Source organism: Asterias amurensis, chromosome 8 (genome assembly GCF_032118995.1).
Source record: "Asterias amurensis chromosome 8, ASM3211899v1".
NCBI lineage: Eukaryota > Metazoa > Echinodermata > Asteroidea > Forcipulatida > Asteriidae > Asterias > Asterias amurensis.
In genome coordinates this window covers 7,351,273-7,370,495 of record NC_092655.1, presented here as the reverse complement: position 1 = coordinate 7,370,495, position 19,223 = coordinate 7,351,273, and the positions used below count along the sequence as shown (strand labels likewise).

The 19,223-nt window shown below is 37.7% G+C and overlaps 1 protein-coding gene across 1 annotated transcript in view; it reads right to left on the bottom strand.

The window, feature by feature from the left end:
- Nucleotides 1–19,223, bottom strand: part of LOC139940883 (uncharacterized) — a 51,074-nt gene that overhangs the window by 19,642 nt on the left and 12,209 nt on the right. The window contains 14 exon segments of the mRNA XM_071937258.1: nt 273–378; nt 1,127–1,215; nt 2,358–2,454; nt 2,927–3,000; nt 3,671–3,763; nt 5,583–5,683; nt 8,024–8,123; nt 9,925–10,033; nt 10,129–10,178; nt 11,010–11,106; nt 12,822–12,988; nt 15,540–15,620; nt 16,566–16,946; nt 17,655–17,829. Of these exon segments, the coding sequence (XP_071793359.1) occupies nt 273–378; nt 1,127–1,215; nt 2,358–2,454; nt 2,927–3,000; nt 3,671–3,763; nt 5,583–5,683; nt 8,024–8,123; nt 9,925–10,033; nt 10,129–10,178; nt 11,010–11,106; nt 12,822–12,988; nt 15,540–15,620; nt 16,566–16,946; nt 17,655–17,829 (1,720 nt within the window).

Sequence of the window (19,223 nt, the reverse complement as noted above, 5' to 3'; positions counted from 1 at the left end):
ACTAGATAAGCTAGCACATTGAAGTGTTACACAAACGATCCTCCCAAACGTTTGGCAAATGATTTTGTACCATTTTTACTTTCAACCATTTAGCTACCATCAAACGGTTCCTATTTGGACTGTAAGCCTTAGCATAAAGAGGTTATCATCAATACTCTATGTTATATTGTATGTTGTCAAGGCTTAGCAAACAAGTTAATTAAGAAACATTTTTAGTTAGACAGCTCTTTGAAATTGGGCCTTGTGATCAAATTTATTCTAAATCAACTTACTTTGTCTGTGTCGACTGTTTTGACCGCTATTTGAGTCAGTTGTTTGGTCATGATCTTCAGCCATGCTTTTGCCTGGACCAGCATCGGCTGCCTCCATTGCTGAGCTCTAAGGTTTGACATTTGGGGTGGGGGAAGAAGAAAGGTAGTTGATATAAACTGTTTAGAAGTGCTGTTTATGAAGTAATGCAGATCAGGGGGTAGTAAACGCTTAATTTTAATTATTTTATTCAATGAAGTATGGTTATATAGGATTTGAGGCATTGCGTGGTGAGGTATCAATATATATTTGGTTTGCGGTATCACCATGTGTGTATCTAGATGTAATTTTAGGTAGAGTTTGTTCTTAGAGAACTGTCTTGCTTTATTCTACTGCAGAGTAGATTTATCGGATGTTCAGGAGACTTCTCAGTTCTGTAAATAATTATCCTGCTTTTAGCTACTAGCTTGGCGGAAGGTATATAAAATTGGCTGGGACTACTACTTTAGCTTATAGGATAGTAATAAACTGTACTAACGCGGAGTCAGTTGTTAAATTGGTCTCAACGTTTCGACTAGCTTGCTCTAGTCATTGTCAGGAGACTGGTTTTATTACAGAGCACAACTAAGGCTTTCATTTTTAACAGCTTCAAGAGATATTGTGTGATGATGAAGAAATTATTTGAACTTGGTTCCTTTTTTTGTTTGTTTCTGCTTGTGTACTGTTACCACATTTAAATCTGGGTATCAAACAGAGGCTGTATGCAAGGTAAACTAGTCTGAGCCCTCTGTGAACAAGGAATATTAGGTGACCTTGACTGCTAGGTATTCAGGAGACATGACCAAGATGGTGGCAAGATTCTTTGGAGTTGACTTACGTTCTTGGTATATAGTCCCGCCATGCTGCATCAAGATCACTTAGCTTCTGAGCTAATGCTAATAAGTCTTGATCAATACGATGCAAATCCTAAAGAGTAAGAAAGCACCATTAGTTCAGTCTATCGAAGGAAATAAAGCACCATTATGTAGTTCAGTCTATTGCAGGAATAATGCGCTTTAACACTGTTAAAACTAAAGCCTAGCTGTTCATTTGAGAAAACCTTTTCATCAGTTGATTACAAAAACAAGAAAGTTGAAGGTTTGATTCCTAAAAAAATAGGCAGTTTGCTCTGAAAGGGTTGATTCACATTTCTGATGGGCTTTGTTATTTTGAGTCAAAGTGGGGTGGGGGACCACACATGTTAACATTTTGAGTTTTATACATCAAATCAAATCAAATCAATCAACATTTATTTCCATAAAAACATATTATACAAATATAAACAATAGGATTTTACAAGACTGAAAACTGTATGGAGGAATGGCCCATTAAAGCAAAGCTTGTAGGCTGGAAAAGAACATCAAAGAAGCTTTATTTTGAAATATCTTACGTTTAGTGTAATCTTTGGTTCTAAAGTTACGATCTTTCCAAAAATAAATCATCTTGTAACCTAAAAATGACCTGTTATGGAGAAACAGGCTGTTTAGAAAACACCAAATATCATGAAGGAAACAAGTACATAAGTGAAAGGGTCGGAATTTTGCTTTATTCATCTTTATTGATCAAGAGTTTCTGTTTGAGAAATGTGAAAATATAGACCCTTGTGAAGCAAGAAACTGCATATCACAAAAATGTGTTTAATTGTTTGTTTTTATCCTCCTACCACTCAACAGCCCTGTACTCAGAATTGGGCTGTGCAACAAGCGACTCATTTTCATAGGGCCCGTCACATTTTATGTGACACTTGTGTCCCTGAGCAAGACACTTCACTGTAATTGCTTCTCTCCACCCAGGGGTAAATGGGTACCTGTGAGGGCAGAGTTGGTTGTTGTGATTAATTAACTTACATATATGGGGGCACAGACTGTATGCTCCCCAGGGAGCTGAGATGGTTTAAGGAATGATTTAAGGCCCAGTGACCAGGGGTAATAATGTTGAGGCGCCATGAGCGTCGCTGCGTGACGGACCTGAGCGCTATACAAGAAGCCACTATTATTATTATTATCATTACTATTATTTCTACAAAAAAGACAGTCCCTGCAAACTGTTTAGAAAAATGAGTTACTTACCTTGTTAATATCTGTCATTTCACACACCAGATGGACATCTGACATTAGACAGGAATAGAAGGTTGTAGCAGCTAGCTTGACTACGTTCTGTTTATATCTGGGTAATCAACATGATGAACACAGCAAAACAAAAAGGGTAAACAATTTAAAATGAGTTCACTTGTTGCAGTGTTGTATTGGTAATTGATGGAATAAGAAATTAAGGTACATTGAAAAATTACTTTATGTGTCTGTGGTAGAAAGCATGAGAAATGTCACTAGAGAAAACCCTGAGCAGTGCCCAGTTGAATGCAATTACCATTCAAGCAGAATTAAAATACAGCAAGTCACGTTTCATCAACACAATTTGAATCTGTTGGCATTTTGGCTGATTACAACCAAGCATGATTGTTTGAGATTAAGAACAGGTATTAACAATGCACTGAATACTCAGCATGATTTTACTGTTTTGGTAAATGTTGGTACTGTATTTAGTAGAGTGTTTGTACCATTTGAGCCTCCAATGCTGTCACACTGCACAGTACAGTTAGTATTGGATCCTATGAGTAAACTTCTCACTAATTCCTTACCTGCTGAAGACACTCTGGTAACAGTCATGGCATCTCGTGACATCTGCCTTTGCACAACCAACTAACTTTGACACCTGACAACAAAGTAACAAAGCAATGTTTGCATAATGATAAGACATCCCCTGATCTACTTTTCCCAGCTCTGTGTTTAACTGTGGGATTAGTGCTGGTGTATGCAAATACTGTAAAAGTAGCATGTCTGGTCTGCACGTGTTGTAACAGTGTTTTAACAGGTGTTTAATGCAAAATGTACAGAGCAATAGTGTCTATATGAGACAATAGAAATTATCCTATCAGTATTATTGCTTAATTTGTGATGTTTAAACTAACATGTTGCATCAGGAGAGTTAACAAGTATATGACATTGTTGAGCAAGTGATAGGCCAGCTCAAACATTACCATGATTTCAAAGTATTGTGTTTTAATTCTTAACAAAAGAGTCAACCTTGAGAAGTTAATAAAGTTAAGTGAATATTACATAACCATCTGCTTTTATACGAACAGACAGCAATGTCTACTTTATGATCCTTACTCTATCCAATAGTGAGAAGGTCAGCTAACTTACTGACCTTTTTAGTAACATGAAGGAGCCAGTGATGAAACAATACATATGTAGTGCATCATGCCATCACACTGATACATGTACATCTTCATTGACTAGGAAACCAAGCGTATGCTTTTACACTTCTGCTTATATTTAACCACTTTTTTTTTATAATGAAATTAGGTGAAGATTTGACTTACTAGTTCAGCAGTTACAGGCAAGATGTAGGTGTTCAAATGAAGCTCAGTTTCCAGTCGAACTTTGTGTCTGTAATAAGCTTGTTTAGCACTCTCCTGAAATATGAACCAATTAAAAAAAAACAAATAAACTCTCACATTCACAAACAATAAATTACGACTGAGTCATAATTTCATGAAACAACTTTGGGAACCATTATTGTATGCAAGTTCCAAAGTTGATTGCCCTTATTAATGAAAGTTGCAGTTTAAGCCATAAACTAAGAAGATTTGTTTTATCCTTACTCTCATTTTTACTTAAAGGCAGTGGACACTATTGATAATTACTCAATGTAATTGATATCATAAAACCTTACTTGATTACGAGTAACGGGGAGAGGTTGATAGTATAAAACGTTTTGAGAAACGGCTCTCTCTGAAATAATGTAGTTTTCGAGAAAGAAGTAATTTTCCATGAATTTGATTCCGAGACCTCAGATTTAGAATTTGAGGTCTTGAAATCAAGCATCTGAAAGCACACAACTTCGTGTGATAAGAGTGTTTTTTTCTTTCATTGTTATCTCGCAACTTTGACGACCGATTGAACTCAAATTTTCGCAGCTTTGTTATTTTATGCATATGTTGAGATACACCAACTGTGAAGAGTAGTCTTTGACAATTACCAATAGTGTCCACTGTCTTAATGGGCTCGTCTTATTGCATCCGATGTTTGGCCAATCAGCACGATCATAACAGGAGTACAGAATTTGTATGACTTATTGCATTTGTCCTATTTGAAACAATATACTTTTAGGCTGAAGACCAAGGATTGTGTTCTCCATTGACAGTTGTTTAGGACCAAATCTATTATATTAAGTTTACATTAAATATTGCACCATGAAAGTAACTTCTTTGACTAAAAGTAATTTTATGAGTTTTGAAAATGTAGAATTCTAGAAATGTCAAAATTACGTTTGTTTTATCAAATTTTTTTTTCTCATACATGTAAACATCCTATTTATTTTATTTGATACATGAACTTCCTTTGTTTTTCTTGTTAATGTTAAGCAGAATGAGGGAACTGACAAAAACCAACAAGGAGAGCAAAGATCCAATTTAAAGAGCAGCTCAGGACCCCAATTGATTAGTACAATACAAAAGAATAGATCATACTACGCCACAAAGCTACTAATCTATCAGTGCATAACATTTAGCAGCCTTTTGCTTTTTGGAAACTGATGCATTACACCAAGAAACAATTGAGATGAATGGGCATGCAGACTTGTAAAAATATCTCCTAGAATCGGAGATGACTATTGCGATTGGCAACAATTTGGACTTGTAAGAGATGCTAAATTTGCATCGGGGATAAAGAATATTAATTTTGTTTTTTACCCATACACCGATGTGTGTTAGCACTGTATACTCGGTACTTTTCCGAGTCCTGTGAAAAAATATCACATGCATGTTACTCGGGTGGGATTCGAACCCAAGACCCTTGCAATTCTAGAACAGTGTCTTACCAACTTCTGAGGTTGCCCGGAAGCTAGAGGCAGTTCGATTCCTATGTTTTGGCAGCGGGTACAATTTGGACTTGGTTCGTGTGGTTTGGCGAGTATGAACGTGCTCGAAAAATTGTTGGGCAACATGTCACGCCGCACCATAGTGCAGTTTCCCAAACAAAAGATAATGACATCCATTGATAACAGATAAAAATGCTTAGCTAAAAATAATTGGACTATAGCTTCTCCCTCTAATTAGCCAGTAAGAGTGAACATCACATCATACTGATGCACAAATTGAATTATGCATTTTTATCAACCAAACGCTGAGAATTATTTACGATGCCCCCCTCAAGAAAATTTAACCACTCAGTCAAGTTAGTTTTCTCAAGGAACTACAAAGGTATGAAGAAACAGGATGATAAAATAATTACCTTAATGTAGCCTTCCAAGTAACATTCCAACGTGGAACCTTTCTGATCTGTAAGTTGTGTTTTAAGATTCAGTACAGATGCAAGGAGACTCACCAAAGCAACTACATGTAAGAAAAGGAAAAAGGAGGCAAACAGAAAAGGGCTGATTAAATTGTGTAGAGATAGTAAGGACATGAAGTGCCTGCTACTGTACATATGTAAGAATAAAAGGGGAATGCTGACCACTAAGGCTGAAACAAAGAATACACTCTCATCAAGGACAAACAACTTTGCATTCCTAACTTGTTTATCAATAAAACTTTCCTGGGTTCAATATGGCTAGAGGGGAAGGTGACAGGACCTCTTGCTCAATAAACTGTCGTAGTTTTTTCCCTTCAATTATACATGTACATGTATCTAGTAAAAAACAAAAGATTACCAAATTGTTTGTTATCAAAGAGTAATGTTGTTACATGTAGTATCGGGTATTTCAACAGTTCAGCATAAAAAGAAAATGCATTAAGAGAGTGAAGCAAGAAAAAAAAAAAACTTCAGCAATGCAAACTAAACGTTATGGTGTAGGGGAAGGTGGCTGAAAGGTTGTGGGGGGGGGGGGGGGGGTGGGGAGTGAGGTTGCTGCAACCTTGCAACGATCTGCAGATTTGACTATTTACATAAGACCTTTGAAGAGTGTGTTTGTCCAAGGTCCATTTAGCTGTGATTTCATGGAAATCACTAATCTTGTCTAGGGGTAGCAGGCCTGTACGCCTCGTTGTTGAAAGGGCAAGGCATTTTCTCCTTGGTAAAGGGCACCCTATTAGGAAATTATAAATTTCTACAGGAGCATTTCAAGCGCAGGAAGGCAATGACCAGGGCCAAATTTCATTGCGCTGCTTAACGGTAAGCAAATTTGCAGGCTTACTGTAGCAGAAAAATTTGCTTAAGCCTTTAATAGCGTATTTCACAGGTTAGCAGAAAAATTGGGCAGCCATATTGCGTGTTTCAGTGGATTTACATTGTGACGTCATTTATTTTCGTGCGGTAAGCACCGGAAGGTTAGCATGCCTTTTTGTGTGCTTACGGTTAGCAGCGCTATGAAATAGAAATTGCACAGTAAGCTAAGCAGCGGCTAAAGCAGCGCTATGAAATTGGGCCCTGGCGGCATAGGAACAATCGCCTTTGTTGCCTCCGTGGACTTTCAGGCTTGGAGTAGTCCGCATGTTTGGAGTTTTTCTGTACCGACATTATTGACTGCTGATACACGAGGTTTGAAGATGTATCATGCCAGAAGGTGATCAAACTCAGGCTACCCAAACACATAACTAGAATGCCTGGGTTCCCTGTTTGTTCATCTGATCCATGAAACTACCTGGATAAGTGGGCCTTAGGTATCCTTACATTACAGTATAATACATAGTATCTATTGTACAAAAAATAAAGCAATATGTTACTGTCCATAATGGAGTCCCCATTTGTCTCAAGAATGAAGTTCTGATAACCCCCCCCCCCCCCCCCCCCCCCCCCCCCCCCGGCTGCAGATAGAGGAATTACTGTTTCTATATGTACATAACCACAAATAGAGGACTAGAGGGTCTGGGTCTCCCCTAGGTCCAGAGGATAAAGCTCCCAGAACCCTTCTGGGTGTTATACTGCACAGGATTATACAGACTCCCAACAACAAAACAAAGATAGAACTTAGGGTCTGGATTATTCCTAGGTCTGATGAAGGATTAAACCCCCTAAACCTCCTGGTAGTAAAACATGACTCACTTCATCAACACAAATAGAGAGTTACAGAGATGGCCTGGCTGGGTTTTTCCATTGGTTTGTAGTATGAATCCTACTGAATCTGTTTATAGCTTCAAACCATTTACCACACACTATGTTAAATTCTGTCTTAGTGGTGACTGTAAGGCCTCTATAATCCAGTAATGTACACCCAGGAGGTAAATGTGGATTTCATCCTCCCTAGACTCAAGAGAGACCCAGGCCCATGGCCTCTTAGTTTTTTTAGTACTCTTGGTGGTGATGCACAGAAACTGTAAATTCATTTTAAAATTCAAGCTAAATCTATAGGAACTTAGAACTAAGATAACTATACAGCACCCACCGTATGAATACTTACCAATCGGCTAAATTGTATATGTATCAAAGACACCTAAATAAATCCATGGGACGTTACAACAAAGTTGTGGGGAAATTCCAAATAGTAATTAAAATAATAATAATAATAATATGTATTTGTAATGCGCCAAATCAATCTAAAAAGATGTTCAAGGCACAGCAGAGACAAATTATGGCCCTGAAGAGTTCTTGGCTGCTTATTTGTAAACCAAACATACCACTTGTACACATTAACAGTTTACTGGGCTAAAAAAACAAATACTACTAGAGCTTCTAGTTTGATTTTTCTACTTGCTCAGAATTGTCCATATCAAGAGAAGTAAATGAGTTAAACTGACCTGCTTTGTGACTCGAGTCTTCTTGCTCCCTGAGGAGACCCTGCAGGCCACGTTTACTATGCTCATGTAGCTTGACCAAAACATCATGCAACAACTCAAGCTATAAAGGAAGAACATGATTGATAACTCCCAAAATACAAAATATGTATCTCCAACGAAAACACCAAACGTTTGATTCAGAACATGGTGTCCAAGAAAAAAAAGGGTTTGCTCTTAAACAGCTACTTGAGCGGAATGTTTGTAACGGAAATGCTATTTTAACTTGATTATTATGCGAATGTTCACCATTTTAATGTAATCTTTATATAATGTGTACACTACTGAATTTTCGTAATTATCGATTTAAAAATCAGGCCCCAACCTCAAGGTTTTGAAAAACTAAAAACACTTCTGCCGTTGACGGCGTGCGTCAAAATGACAATGCTTTGGCGCCATGTCTGGGAGTTTGCTTTGTTATATACCTTCACGCTGCAAAGCGGCTATACAAAGCGGCTATACAAATTGGATCTCCCAACTATGACATAACATGAGTTGTTACTTAATGGAGCTTTTCGCAAATCTGTCAGAAAAGCGCTGGATAAGGATATTTGAAATGATTGGTTTTTTACACAATTAAAATCTTTTTTATAGTCATATGACTTGATTTCCTTATTGATTAAAACATTTCAAATGAAATTCAGCAAAATTCCTGACTAGACATTTTTGTTCAAGCAGGTCTTTAATGTTTTTAGTGACTCGTCAGCAAGATCAATTAGCTTGTCGTTGAACTGGTCCACCAGCTTTTTCAATCATCCAAATTTGTAACGAGATGGTGATGCTTTTAAACACTTAAAGGCAGTGGACACTGTTGGTAATTACTCAAAATAATTATTGGCATAAAACTTCACTTGGTACCGAGTAATGGGAGAGGTTGATAGTATAAAACATTGTGAAAAACAGCTCCCTCTGAAGTGACGTAGTTTTTCGTGAAAGAAGTAATTTTCCACGAATTTGATTTCGAGACCTCAAGTTTAGAATTTGAGGTCTCGAAATCAAGCATCTGAAAGCACACAACTTCGTGTGACAAGGGTGTTTTTTCTTTCATTATTATCTCGCAACTCCGATGACCAATCAAGCTCAAATTTAAAGCAAATGTTGAGATACACCAAGTGAGAAGACTGAATTTTTGACAATTACCAATAGTGTCCATTGTCTTTAAATAGCAAGATGGACCACATTGGAGTGAATGTGTTTTAAGTAGTATTTTGCCAACATCTGATGTTACGGGAGAACACTGACTTATCTACCTTCCCTTGTTCCCTTGTTGCATGTAATAGATTTCATTTCTGAAAGGGCAAGGCAATTTTCATTTTGCAAAGGTTGTTTTCATTGGAAAATCTTAAAGTCAAAGGGAAACTTATCAGCGTGCACCGAAGGCCAAACCAGGGGCAAGAGAGGCCATTGCCTCCTTGGTCTGCTTGTAATTCCAGGCCTGTACATCAAATGGTTCCTTCTTACTGCAATTTGCATTGTTGTCAAAATAATATCGTAATATTGTTGTCAAATAATATCAAACAACGGTTCTCCTGTATATTTTTAGTATGCCTGTGCAATAATATTTTACCATTTTTATATTGTAGTTTTTCCATCTTCATTGTGATTTGGTTTACTTGTTATAGTATTTCGTTGTTTTCTTCTGTTGTTTGCCTGTAGTTGTGCTAGTCCCTTGTCCCTTTTTAAATTTTGTTTATTATGTGTAAACAAGGGACCCTATTTAGTGGGCCTGTGTGCCAGGTCGGGCTTCCCTTTTGCATAAATGTTAATTTTTATGTACTTGTGCAATGAAGGTAATAAAAAAATATAAAAAATAACTACAAATTTTATGCAAATCCCTGTAAAACACCATCTGTACATGTACTTACCTCTTGCCTGACTATTGTGTACGGATGTAGAGAAGTATGCAACATACTGGACAGTCTTTTTAGCTCCTTCAAGATCATCTCAATGTACCATACTTGAAACTCAAAATTACTGGAGGACAACAAAAATGAGTTGGAAAATTAATTAGATGTGAATCAATGATAAGGAAAAACAAAAATGATGTTATCATTGTACATTGTACATACCTGGTGTTTGCCATGTATTCCAGGTAGATTATCATTCTGTACCACTCTCCCTGTAAAGTTAAGAGAAAATGTTATATCATTTCATTCCTACGCTTCTGTTTTTCTCATCGTTTAAAGGCAGTGGGCACTATTGGTAATTACTCAAAATAATTATCAGCAGTAAACCTCACTTGGTAAAAAGTAATGGGAAGAGGTTAATAGTATAAAACATTGTGAGAAACGGCTCCCTCTGAAGTGGCGTAGTTTTCAAAAAAGAAGTAATTTTCCACAAATTTGATTTCGAGACCTCAAGTTTAGAATTTGAGGTCTTGAAATCAAGCATCTGAAAGCACACAACTTCGAGTTACTAGGGTGTTTTTTTCTTTCATTATTATCTCGCAACTCTGACAACCAATCCAGCTCAAATTTTCACAGATTTGATATTATATGCATATGTTGAGATACACCAAGTGAAAAGACTTGTCTTTGACAATTACCAATAGTGTCCACTGTCTTTAATGAAGTTTGGAAGAGACAGAACTTTTATGGTCAAGACATTTAAACGCCATTTCCTTTCTGGATTCAACATTAGGGCACATTGGGAATGAATAATTTGTAGTTGTATTATCCACAGCTTACATCAATTTTTTTTTTGTGTGTGGTTTCTGTGCTTTTCTTGTTTGGTTATTTCTTCTCTCACTCTTTCAATTCCGCTAGTCTTATGTTTTCTTCCTTTCAGCTGCAAAGTTAGCTGCTCTGCTTTGGCCTGTCAATTAATTTATTCTTTCTAACACCCTATGTGTGATTTCAGTTTAAAACTATACTTATTGACTCTGGGTCTGCTCATTCATGGTTCAGCGAGGGGACAAAGATAGTGGCAGGCAGTAGGATAAATGTCTCACCACGCCATAGCGAAGACCAAATTCTTTAAGAAGTCTTCTTGATGCAGAGGTGAACATAGAGATTGAATAGCTACCCAGACCTTCTCTCTTATCCAACCTAGAATAGAATCATTCAAATCAGCGTCATTCAAAGTTTAACTGAAAGGAAAACATATTCTGCTTCTGTTTGGCATACTTTGTGTTGTAGTTGAACCATTCTTCCCATTTTAGTCTTTTGTTGTTTGAGTGAAGGTATCACAACTGAGTGACGATTGAAATGATACCTGAGAATTATTACTGGGTGTCAGATTTACCAATTACTGGGCGCATTGGATTAGCTTCATGTTGACCCAGATCTAACCCCAGTGATTTAGAGTAGCTTGGATGTCATTGTCAAAGCTCACCTGGCCGGGTCAAGCAACTTATATCCACAATTGTGAGATCGGGATCCTGCAACAAGATTGGTTGCAGGCGTGAAAACGTGGTCAGGTTCCCACTTGAGTATGATCGCGCATTGATCCCCCTTTTTGGGATTGGAAGTGGGCTCAAAAAGACACTGTTTTGCTAGCTATTGCCGGTCTGATCGCCCTTTGCGTTCTCACTAGACTTTTGATTGCCCATTAATCCAAAAGGGCGATCAGATTCCCTTTAATCCTACTCCTGAGGAGAATCAACATTGCACGGTCAGATCCTCATTGATTCTCGTTGATCGCCCTTTGATCGCCGTTTCGGGGTCTTGATCGCCCTTTTCTTGAATTGGGAGATCATTGCGGGGTCCAGTGGAAATGGGGTCATACTCAGGTATGACCTGTACGCATGACACCACAACAAAAAACGTCCTCAACGGCAACCATTATTAATCATAGTGGGACACTTTCAAAAACTTTGACCCAGATTTTCATCCTTTGGTTTTTCAAACTGCAGATATGTACAGGCATGACACTTGGTTCTTAGAAAAAATAGGAAATGTTCGTTCAGTACAAGGCTGCTCTGAAATAGGCTATAGAAGACTTTTTAAGGCCATTTAATCACAATCTGATTTTCTGAAGGGCAAAACAATCGTCAGACTAAAGTAGGAAGAATATCATGCCTATTTGGTATGTACTTCTATATTAATCTAAGCTAGTAAAACAATTTAACATTGCAGTTTTACCACGAGAATATATTCATTCATATGATCTTTTTGTGGATCTACATACATGTACAAAGCATATTATACATTATAAACAATAAAGACAGAGGTTCTGCATGGTCAGCTTTTCCAAGTTGATCGGTATAAATGTCGGGGAAGTCAACGTTTAATTTGTCAGGTCCTTATCTTGGCCTAAAGGGCAAACTAATCGAAACTCTATAGTCCTTTAATTCCTTCTTTATTAACCTTTATCTCAGGAAGTACCAACCTCTATCTCAGGATAGACTTCCTGTATTACAGCCAATTATTTGGCCTTACACCAATTGGCCTTAACACATTGTTTTCCCTTGACCAGTTGACCGATCCCATAATTGTGCAAATTTTTTACTTTTTCAGTTCCTTGTTTTTAATATGTCATATGTCAGATATAAAAATCCCTGCAATCATTATAAATTGTAAATAACTTAAATCAGACTATTATATTTCAAAATGTATATCTTTTGAAAGAATGTGTGTAAAAGCCATTGGACACTTTCGGTAAAAAAAAAAAAAAAAGTTCATAGTTGTGATACACGAAGTGTGGGCCTTTGGACAATACTGTTTACCGAAAGTGTCTAATGGCTTTAATGCATTTTCCCTCATTCTTCTAGGTAATTACTTATTAGGCTTAAATTGTGGCAAAACGTCTAATCAAACTTTACCTAATAAGTCTGACCATAAGATCTTGATACTCCTCATGAATACTCTGCCAGAAGATTGGTTTGACCATGCTGCCGACTGGTGATGGAAGAGCAAACTGCCAGAACCCTTCAATCAACTCCCCAATGTGTTGCCTCTCACTCTGCTGCCAATTATCGTATACTCTAGACTATTTCAAACAAACAACAAACAAACAAAGTAAGAATTTGAACTGTTGGAAGGTGGTGGGTTTGAATTATACGTGAAGCACTCAAATCACATCGGTGTGGGTCAAAACTAAATCCTTTTATTGTGCTTCAGGATCCTTTTCTTGTTACTCGTTTAAGTTGATTTTCAGTCAAAAAGTAACTTTTTGAATAATTTGTTTTGTAAATGAAATTGAGTTTTGACACCCACATAAAGACGTTATCTTGTTGACCATGTAGAACCTTTAAATATTTGTTTTTATGGCTGTGTTTGTTAAGCATAATCAGACTTTTGGAAAGCTCCTATGCAAAGCAATGTAAAAGTCCCGTCAACCAACGCCTTGTTTACAAACAGCCTCCTTGGAAGGAGATGAAAGGCCTCTTGACAAGTCAATATAATACACAATGTAGGCTGGTATGTGAAAGGAACAATTCTGCAATAATCATGCACAAGTCAATATGCGAAGAGATAATCCATTCAGTGTTTGCAGTACCATTAGCCATGGGCTATCAACAAATGACCCCATAAGCCCAAGAGAAACAGTTACATGTGTACATGCAATCCGGTACAGCATCTTGCCATACATGAATGAGGGTTGAAGATGACCACCACCAACAGACAAATAGACTTGAATGCCACTTTATAAATCAGCCGCTATATGTTATGTACAAGTTTTAAGGGCTAATGTGTACTCTGAAGCGAACTCAGATTAAAAGTTTAGTTAAAAGTTTATTTTTTTGTAAGAAGTTTTGAAATAATGTACAGAAGCAATTTAAATTGGATGTCACTTAAGCTCAAATCATGCTTTGACAAAGAACAAAATGAAGCCTTCCCATTGGATGAAAGTTGTCTCACATTTGACACCAATAGCCAAGACCTTATGGGTTTACCTGGTATGTACACCATGTGAATGTCATGGAAGTTGGGTTAAGCCTCTCATATGTAGCCATTTAAAATCATTAATGCCAAAACTTGCAGACGTTCCATAACCTTACAGTTTGACCTTAGCATGCTGAAAAGTAAATAGCACTATAGGAACAATGGTTTGCTTCCACTTCCAATATGAAAGTTTCAATGTACTTTGGACATTTTACCATGATTCAGCACAGTCATAAATATCTGGACAATACAAACATCAAAATAAACAAACCAAATAAATAAACAAGGCCAGTGAAGTATGAAAAGTGTCAAAAGTGTCTGAACATGTCAAAACGAAACTAATGGTCTGAAGTACAGACTGTTACAGGTTAATACTTAAACACTACATACAACTATTCTGCACAAATGCTACAAAGAAGGCAACAGATAGCTAAGTTATGCCAAATGTACATTGTACAATACATGTTTGTATGACCCTTTCTATTACACATTGCATTAGTAGTCCATATGGAGGCATTTCTCACAACTTCTCAATAGTTTCAGACAGACACCATCTTTAAAGGAAACTTGGGTCTTTGCTTCGAGCCACGTCAAGCCATCTAAACTTTATTTGCAGCTACCAGTGGTTCATCCACCAATCATGCATTCAAATAAAGTGTGCTCCTTGAGTGATGGGAAAACTTCCTAAAGAGCCCAGGTTTCTTCCCAAAGAACCCAGGTTTCCTCCTAAATAAAAGAACACAGGTTTCTTCATAAAGAACCCTAGTTTTTTTCCTGAAAAACCCAATTTTCAAGTACAAGAAACTCAACCTCTTGGTATACTCCGTCTTTTACTGCCTGCCATAAATCCCTGTAAATGCCCTGGGCAAACCTCTGTTTTATCAATACAAAACGCTAAGCTGATAACACTTTATCTGTCTCGTGATTTAGGAGCTTCACTCAGCGTACTATTGGATCACGTGTACAACGTATGACGTTCCAGGAATCAGCCAGATATTTGTTGACTTTGATGGAACAATCTTTATTTGCATCTGGATATAGGGTGAACATCAGTTGACTAGAAATAGTGGTGCAAATATGTTTCATTTATTAAAACAATATAACCAAAGAATAATTGACTTGAGGTAGATTTGAACCTGTGATTTACAAGCCAAAGCTCTACAAACTGAGTAATCTAGCCTTATATATTGGCAGTCTCACTATTTTGTCAATATCTATCGCTGGGGGTGTCAGTCAAGCCATTTAACCTGGGGTCGATTTCACAACGAGTCAGGACTAGGCATAACTTAGGACTAGTCCTTAGAGATATCAAAAGCGTATAGCTAGTCCTAAGTTAGGATGAGTAACTAGGCCTAAGTTGAGATAAGACTAGTCTTAGTTCTTTGTGAAATCCACCCCTGTAACTACAGTCATCCTTTTCCTGTTGCTTCCCAGGTTCTATTGTGGACCTAGTTATACAGCAGTTATATGTTGACTGGTCTGACTGGCACCCTTGAACAAAGATATTGAAAACAGATTTTTAAAACAAACAACCTATTGCAAACGTATGGTTTCATATTGGATCACAGACACTTCTAGAAGAATAGAGAATTATTAAATTAAGCATCTCTTTAAAGCTAGCCTTACTTTCAAGTGATAAGATAATCTCCGTTTACCTTAAAAGCTTGTGGATGATAGAATGGATGCTTGTTATTTTCAACGACACTCAGCCTGCTCACCAACTCCTCAACAAGAATCTGCAAGGAACAAGTGTATAATGGATATTACTATAACTCATACATATTCATGACCGAGAGACGAGTTCTCAGTCTACAGATGAAGGTGGGTGGCCTGGTGGCAATCAAACATGAATTCTATTATAACAGGTTACAGAACTCAACAGAGCATCAATCTGATGCAATGTAAATCTGCGCAAGACCAAAACTTTAGTTTTGTGGTCTTAGTAACTATGGTAATACATATATTTGGTTTGCGGTTACACTATGTGTATACCTACTTGCCAGGTAGAGTTTGTTCTTAGAGAACTGTCTTGCTTTATTCTACTGCCAGTAGAAACTTTGAAACTGAAATCCTATATATGGTAACACATGTAATAGAAGAAAAACTAATAGAGGGCACATAGAGCTACAAATGACACAACAAAATTGATTGGTCTATGAATATACATGTAGGACTTTACTCAACTACATGAACATCCATTTGTGTGGCCATTACACATGTTACACTGAACAACATTTTGGCATGGAGCTATCGTAACATAAACCGCTTTACATATTTTGGAGTGTGAATTCTATACCTGGAAGGACAAAAAATAGTCTGTTCCCTTAGTGCATACAAACCATAAAGTTGATGCTTATATTTGTTGATGCTTCTTGCACAAACGCGACGGGACCGCAAGGAGACACGCGCGCCATTCTATACCCGCGTTGAATATGAAACACACGTTGGAGTTTGTGTTTATTGAACGCTACGCGATGCTGTTTTGTCAACTTACAAAATGGCCGCACAAACAAACGCTGTGAGATGCCTGTTTTGTCAACTTAGAAAAGGGCTGCCTGCGCGCATGCCGGGTCGCGTATATAGGCCAGTGGGCCCTCTAGTTTTTATATATAACTCTATGATACAAATGTAAGTATCTTTGTCATATAGGCAGGGAACCTGACAAGATTAAATCTTCTTACCCTTGCTGGTGCTTTACGACCCAGTCCTTCAGTGATCACTTCATCATAGTACTGATGTCTCTCCTCGCTAAGCAGGAATGCCTTCCTTACAACACCTGATAACATCTCATTCTGTACTAGAACATCTTCCTCACTCTCTGTGTCACTCTTTCCATCAGCCCCATCATCTCCAGCTAGAGACACCTTATCTGGCGTCAGTCTAGCCTGGGGGTTCCGTGAGGCCAGGTAGGTAAAATGGGAGCCAGTGAATGGGTAGGTAGCACCAGAAGGAGATAAGGTGTGAGGGTAAGAAGAGTGGGACTGAGGAGAAGCTGCTTGCTGAGGCGCACTCAAGACAGGAAATTGAGCACAAAGAAGGGCACGTCTGTACACCATAAACTCCTACAAACAGCCAAATTAGAATACAAATTAACACACAAAATCCCCCCCGCCATTCATTCAGAAGGGATGCTATTTGAGGAGAAATGAGAAGTTGATACTAGAGGATAATCTAGTTTATCATGTAAATCTCAACAAACTTGGTTTATATCCTTTTAAGTTCTTGAGATTTTTATGATAAACTAGATTATCCTCTAAGATTAATATTTCAACAACACAAATGTTCACATGACACGAAATCACTATTGTGGGTAAGACACATTGTCTAGAATTGCAAGGGTGTTGGGTGCGAATCCCACCAGAGTAATATGCCTGCGATTTTTTTTCACAGGACTCGGGAAAAGTACTGAGTATACAGTGCTTACAAACATCGGTGTATATGGGTAAAACCTAAATTAATATTCATTATCCACAAAGCAAATTTAACATATATTTTATATTGTTGCGGTACCCGCTCCCAAAACAAAGGATTCAAACTGCCTCTAGCTACACGTACCGGGCAACCTCGGTGGTCTAGTTGGTAAGACACTGCTCTAGAATTGCAAGGGTCGTGGGTTCGAATCCCACCTGAGTAACATGCCTGTGATATTTTTTTCACAGGACTCGGGAAAGTTGAGTTTACAGTGCTAACACACATCAGTGTATGGGTAAAAACCAAAATTAATATTCTTTATCCATGGTGCAAATTTTTGACTAATTTAACTAACCTACCTTTTGTGGGAGTGTTGTACGTGTACTGAGATCCATCCCATCAGAGCTAATAGGACTGGTCATCCCTAAGTCCTCTACACCAGAATCTTGACCATCTGTATGTACCACTGGTAGCCTCTGGTCCACTGAAGGGGTGTGGCTTGGTCCAACAGAGCTGGTACGACATTTCCGAAATCTTGAATATAAACACACAAGATGAAGAGAGCATTAGTATTACAGTCCTGGAGCAGAGTAGTCTCGCCTGACCTTTTTCATCTCTGTAAAGTTCCCTTTAAATAAGCGAGTAGTAACTGAAAAGTAGGCAAGGCCATTATTTCCCGTCAAGCTTTGATACAGTGTCAGTGACTTGAATGGTTGGAAACTATACCCCAACAGTATCACCTTCATGATCAATCAGGAAAAAGCCTATCTTACAACATTGTACATATAACATGTACATGTACAAAGTTCTGTTGGCCTGGTTGATCATGGTTGTATGACCCTGACCACAGCAGCCGCCCTATAAAACACTCTGCTTGTCCTTCCTCCATCATCATCCTTAGAGCAATGAACTCAGAGACTGACACGGCTTGTGGATTAACTCACTGTATCAACTTCTTGGCAAGACATTGCATGCGGGTACTAATCTGTTAATGTATCTGAGATCAATCACATCAGCTAACATACATGTATACCTCACTAACAGTCTTGGTTTCGGAAACTAAATAAAATATGTTGTACACATTCAATGAGACTAGGTGTTGATGAATGTTCGTCTGAAAGTTTATTTATGTCGATTGAACTTCCCGGAAATTGCACAATAAACTTGGCTGGGTAGTCACATATGCATGCATGTTTTGTCAATTGTACATGTATTGCTTTCATACGAAGTTGAAATATAGCTGACCTTAAATGTATGTCAAATGTGTTTGTTTGCTGTGGGTCTTGTCAGATTAAAGGTGCCGGCCCTTCACAAGGGCAATTAAAATATGCCAGCTAATCAAGTTTAGTTACAGTGTATGTCTTAAAGGTTGGACACCTAACTGTAATGGTGTCTGGACAGCTAGTTATCCACCTGGCCAACACCACACTAATCCTTAAAGGCAGTGGAAACTATTGATAATTGTCAAAAATTGTGAAAATTTGAGCTCAATCTGTCATCAAAGTTGCGACATATTCATGCAAGAAAAAAACAACCTTGTCACACGAAGTTGTGTGCGTTTAGATGGTTGATTTTGAGACCTCAAGTTCCAAATCTGAGGTCTTGAAATCAAATTTGTGGAAAATTACTTTTTTTCTTGAAAACTATGGCACTTCAGAGGGAGCCGTTTCACATAATGTTTTATACCATCAACATCTCCCATTACTCGTCACCAAGAAAGGTTTTATGCTAATAATTATTTTGAGTAATTACCAAGGGTCCACTGCCTTTAAGTTTTAGAGACCTTTTGTCTTTGAATGTGTAAAGGCAGTATGGAAGTGGTAATTGTACACGTAGTAGGAGTCTATTGTATCTGTGATGGGTATAGCAAAATTGACATAAAAATGAAGATTGAGTAGTTATGGACCTTAGTTTTTAAATTTGTTAAA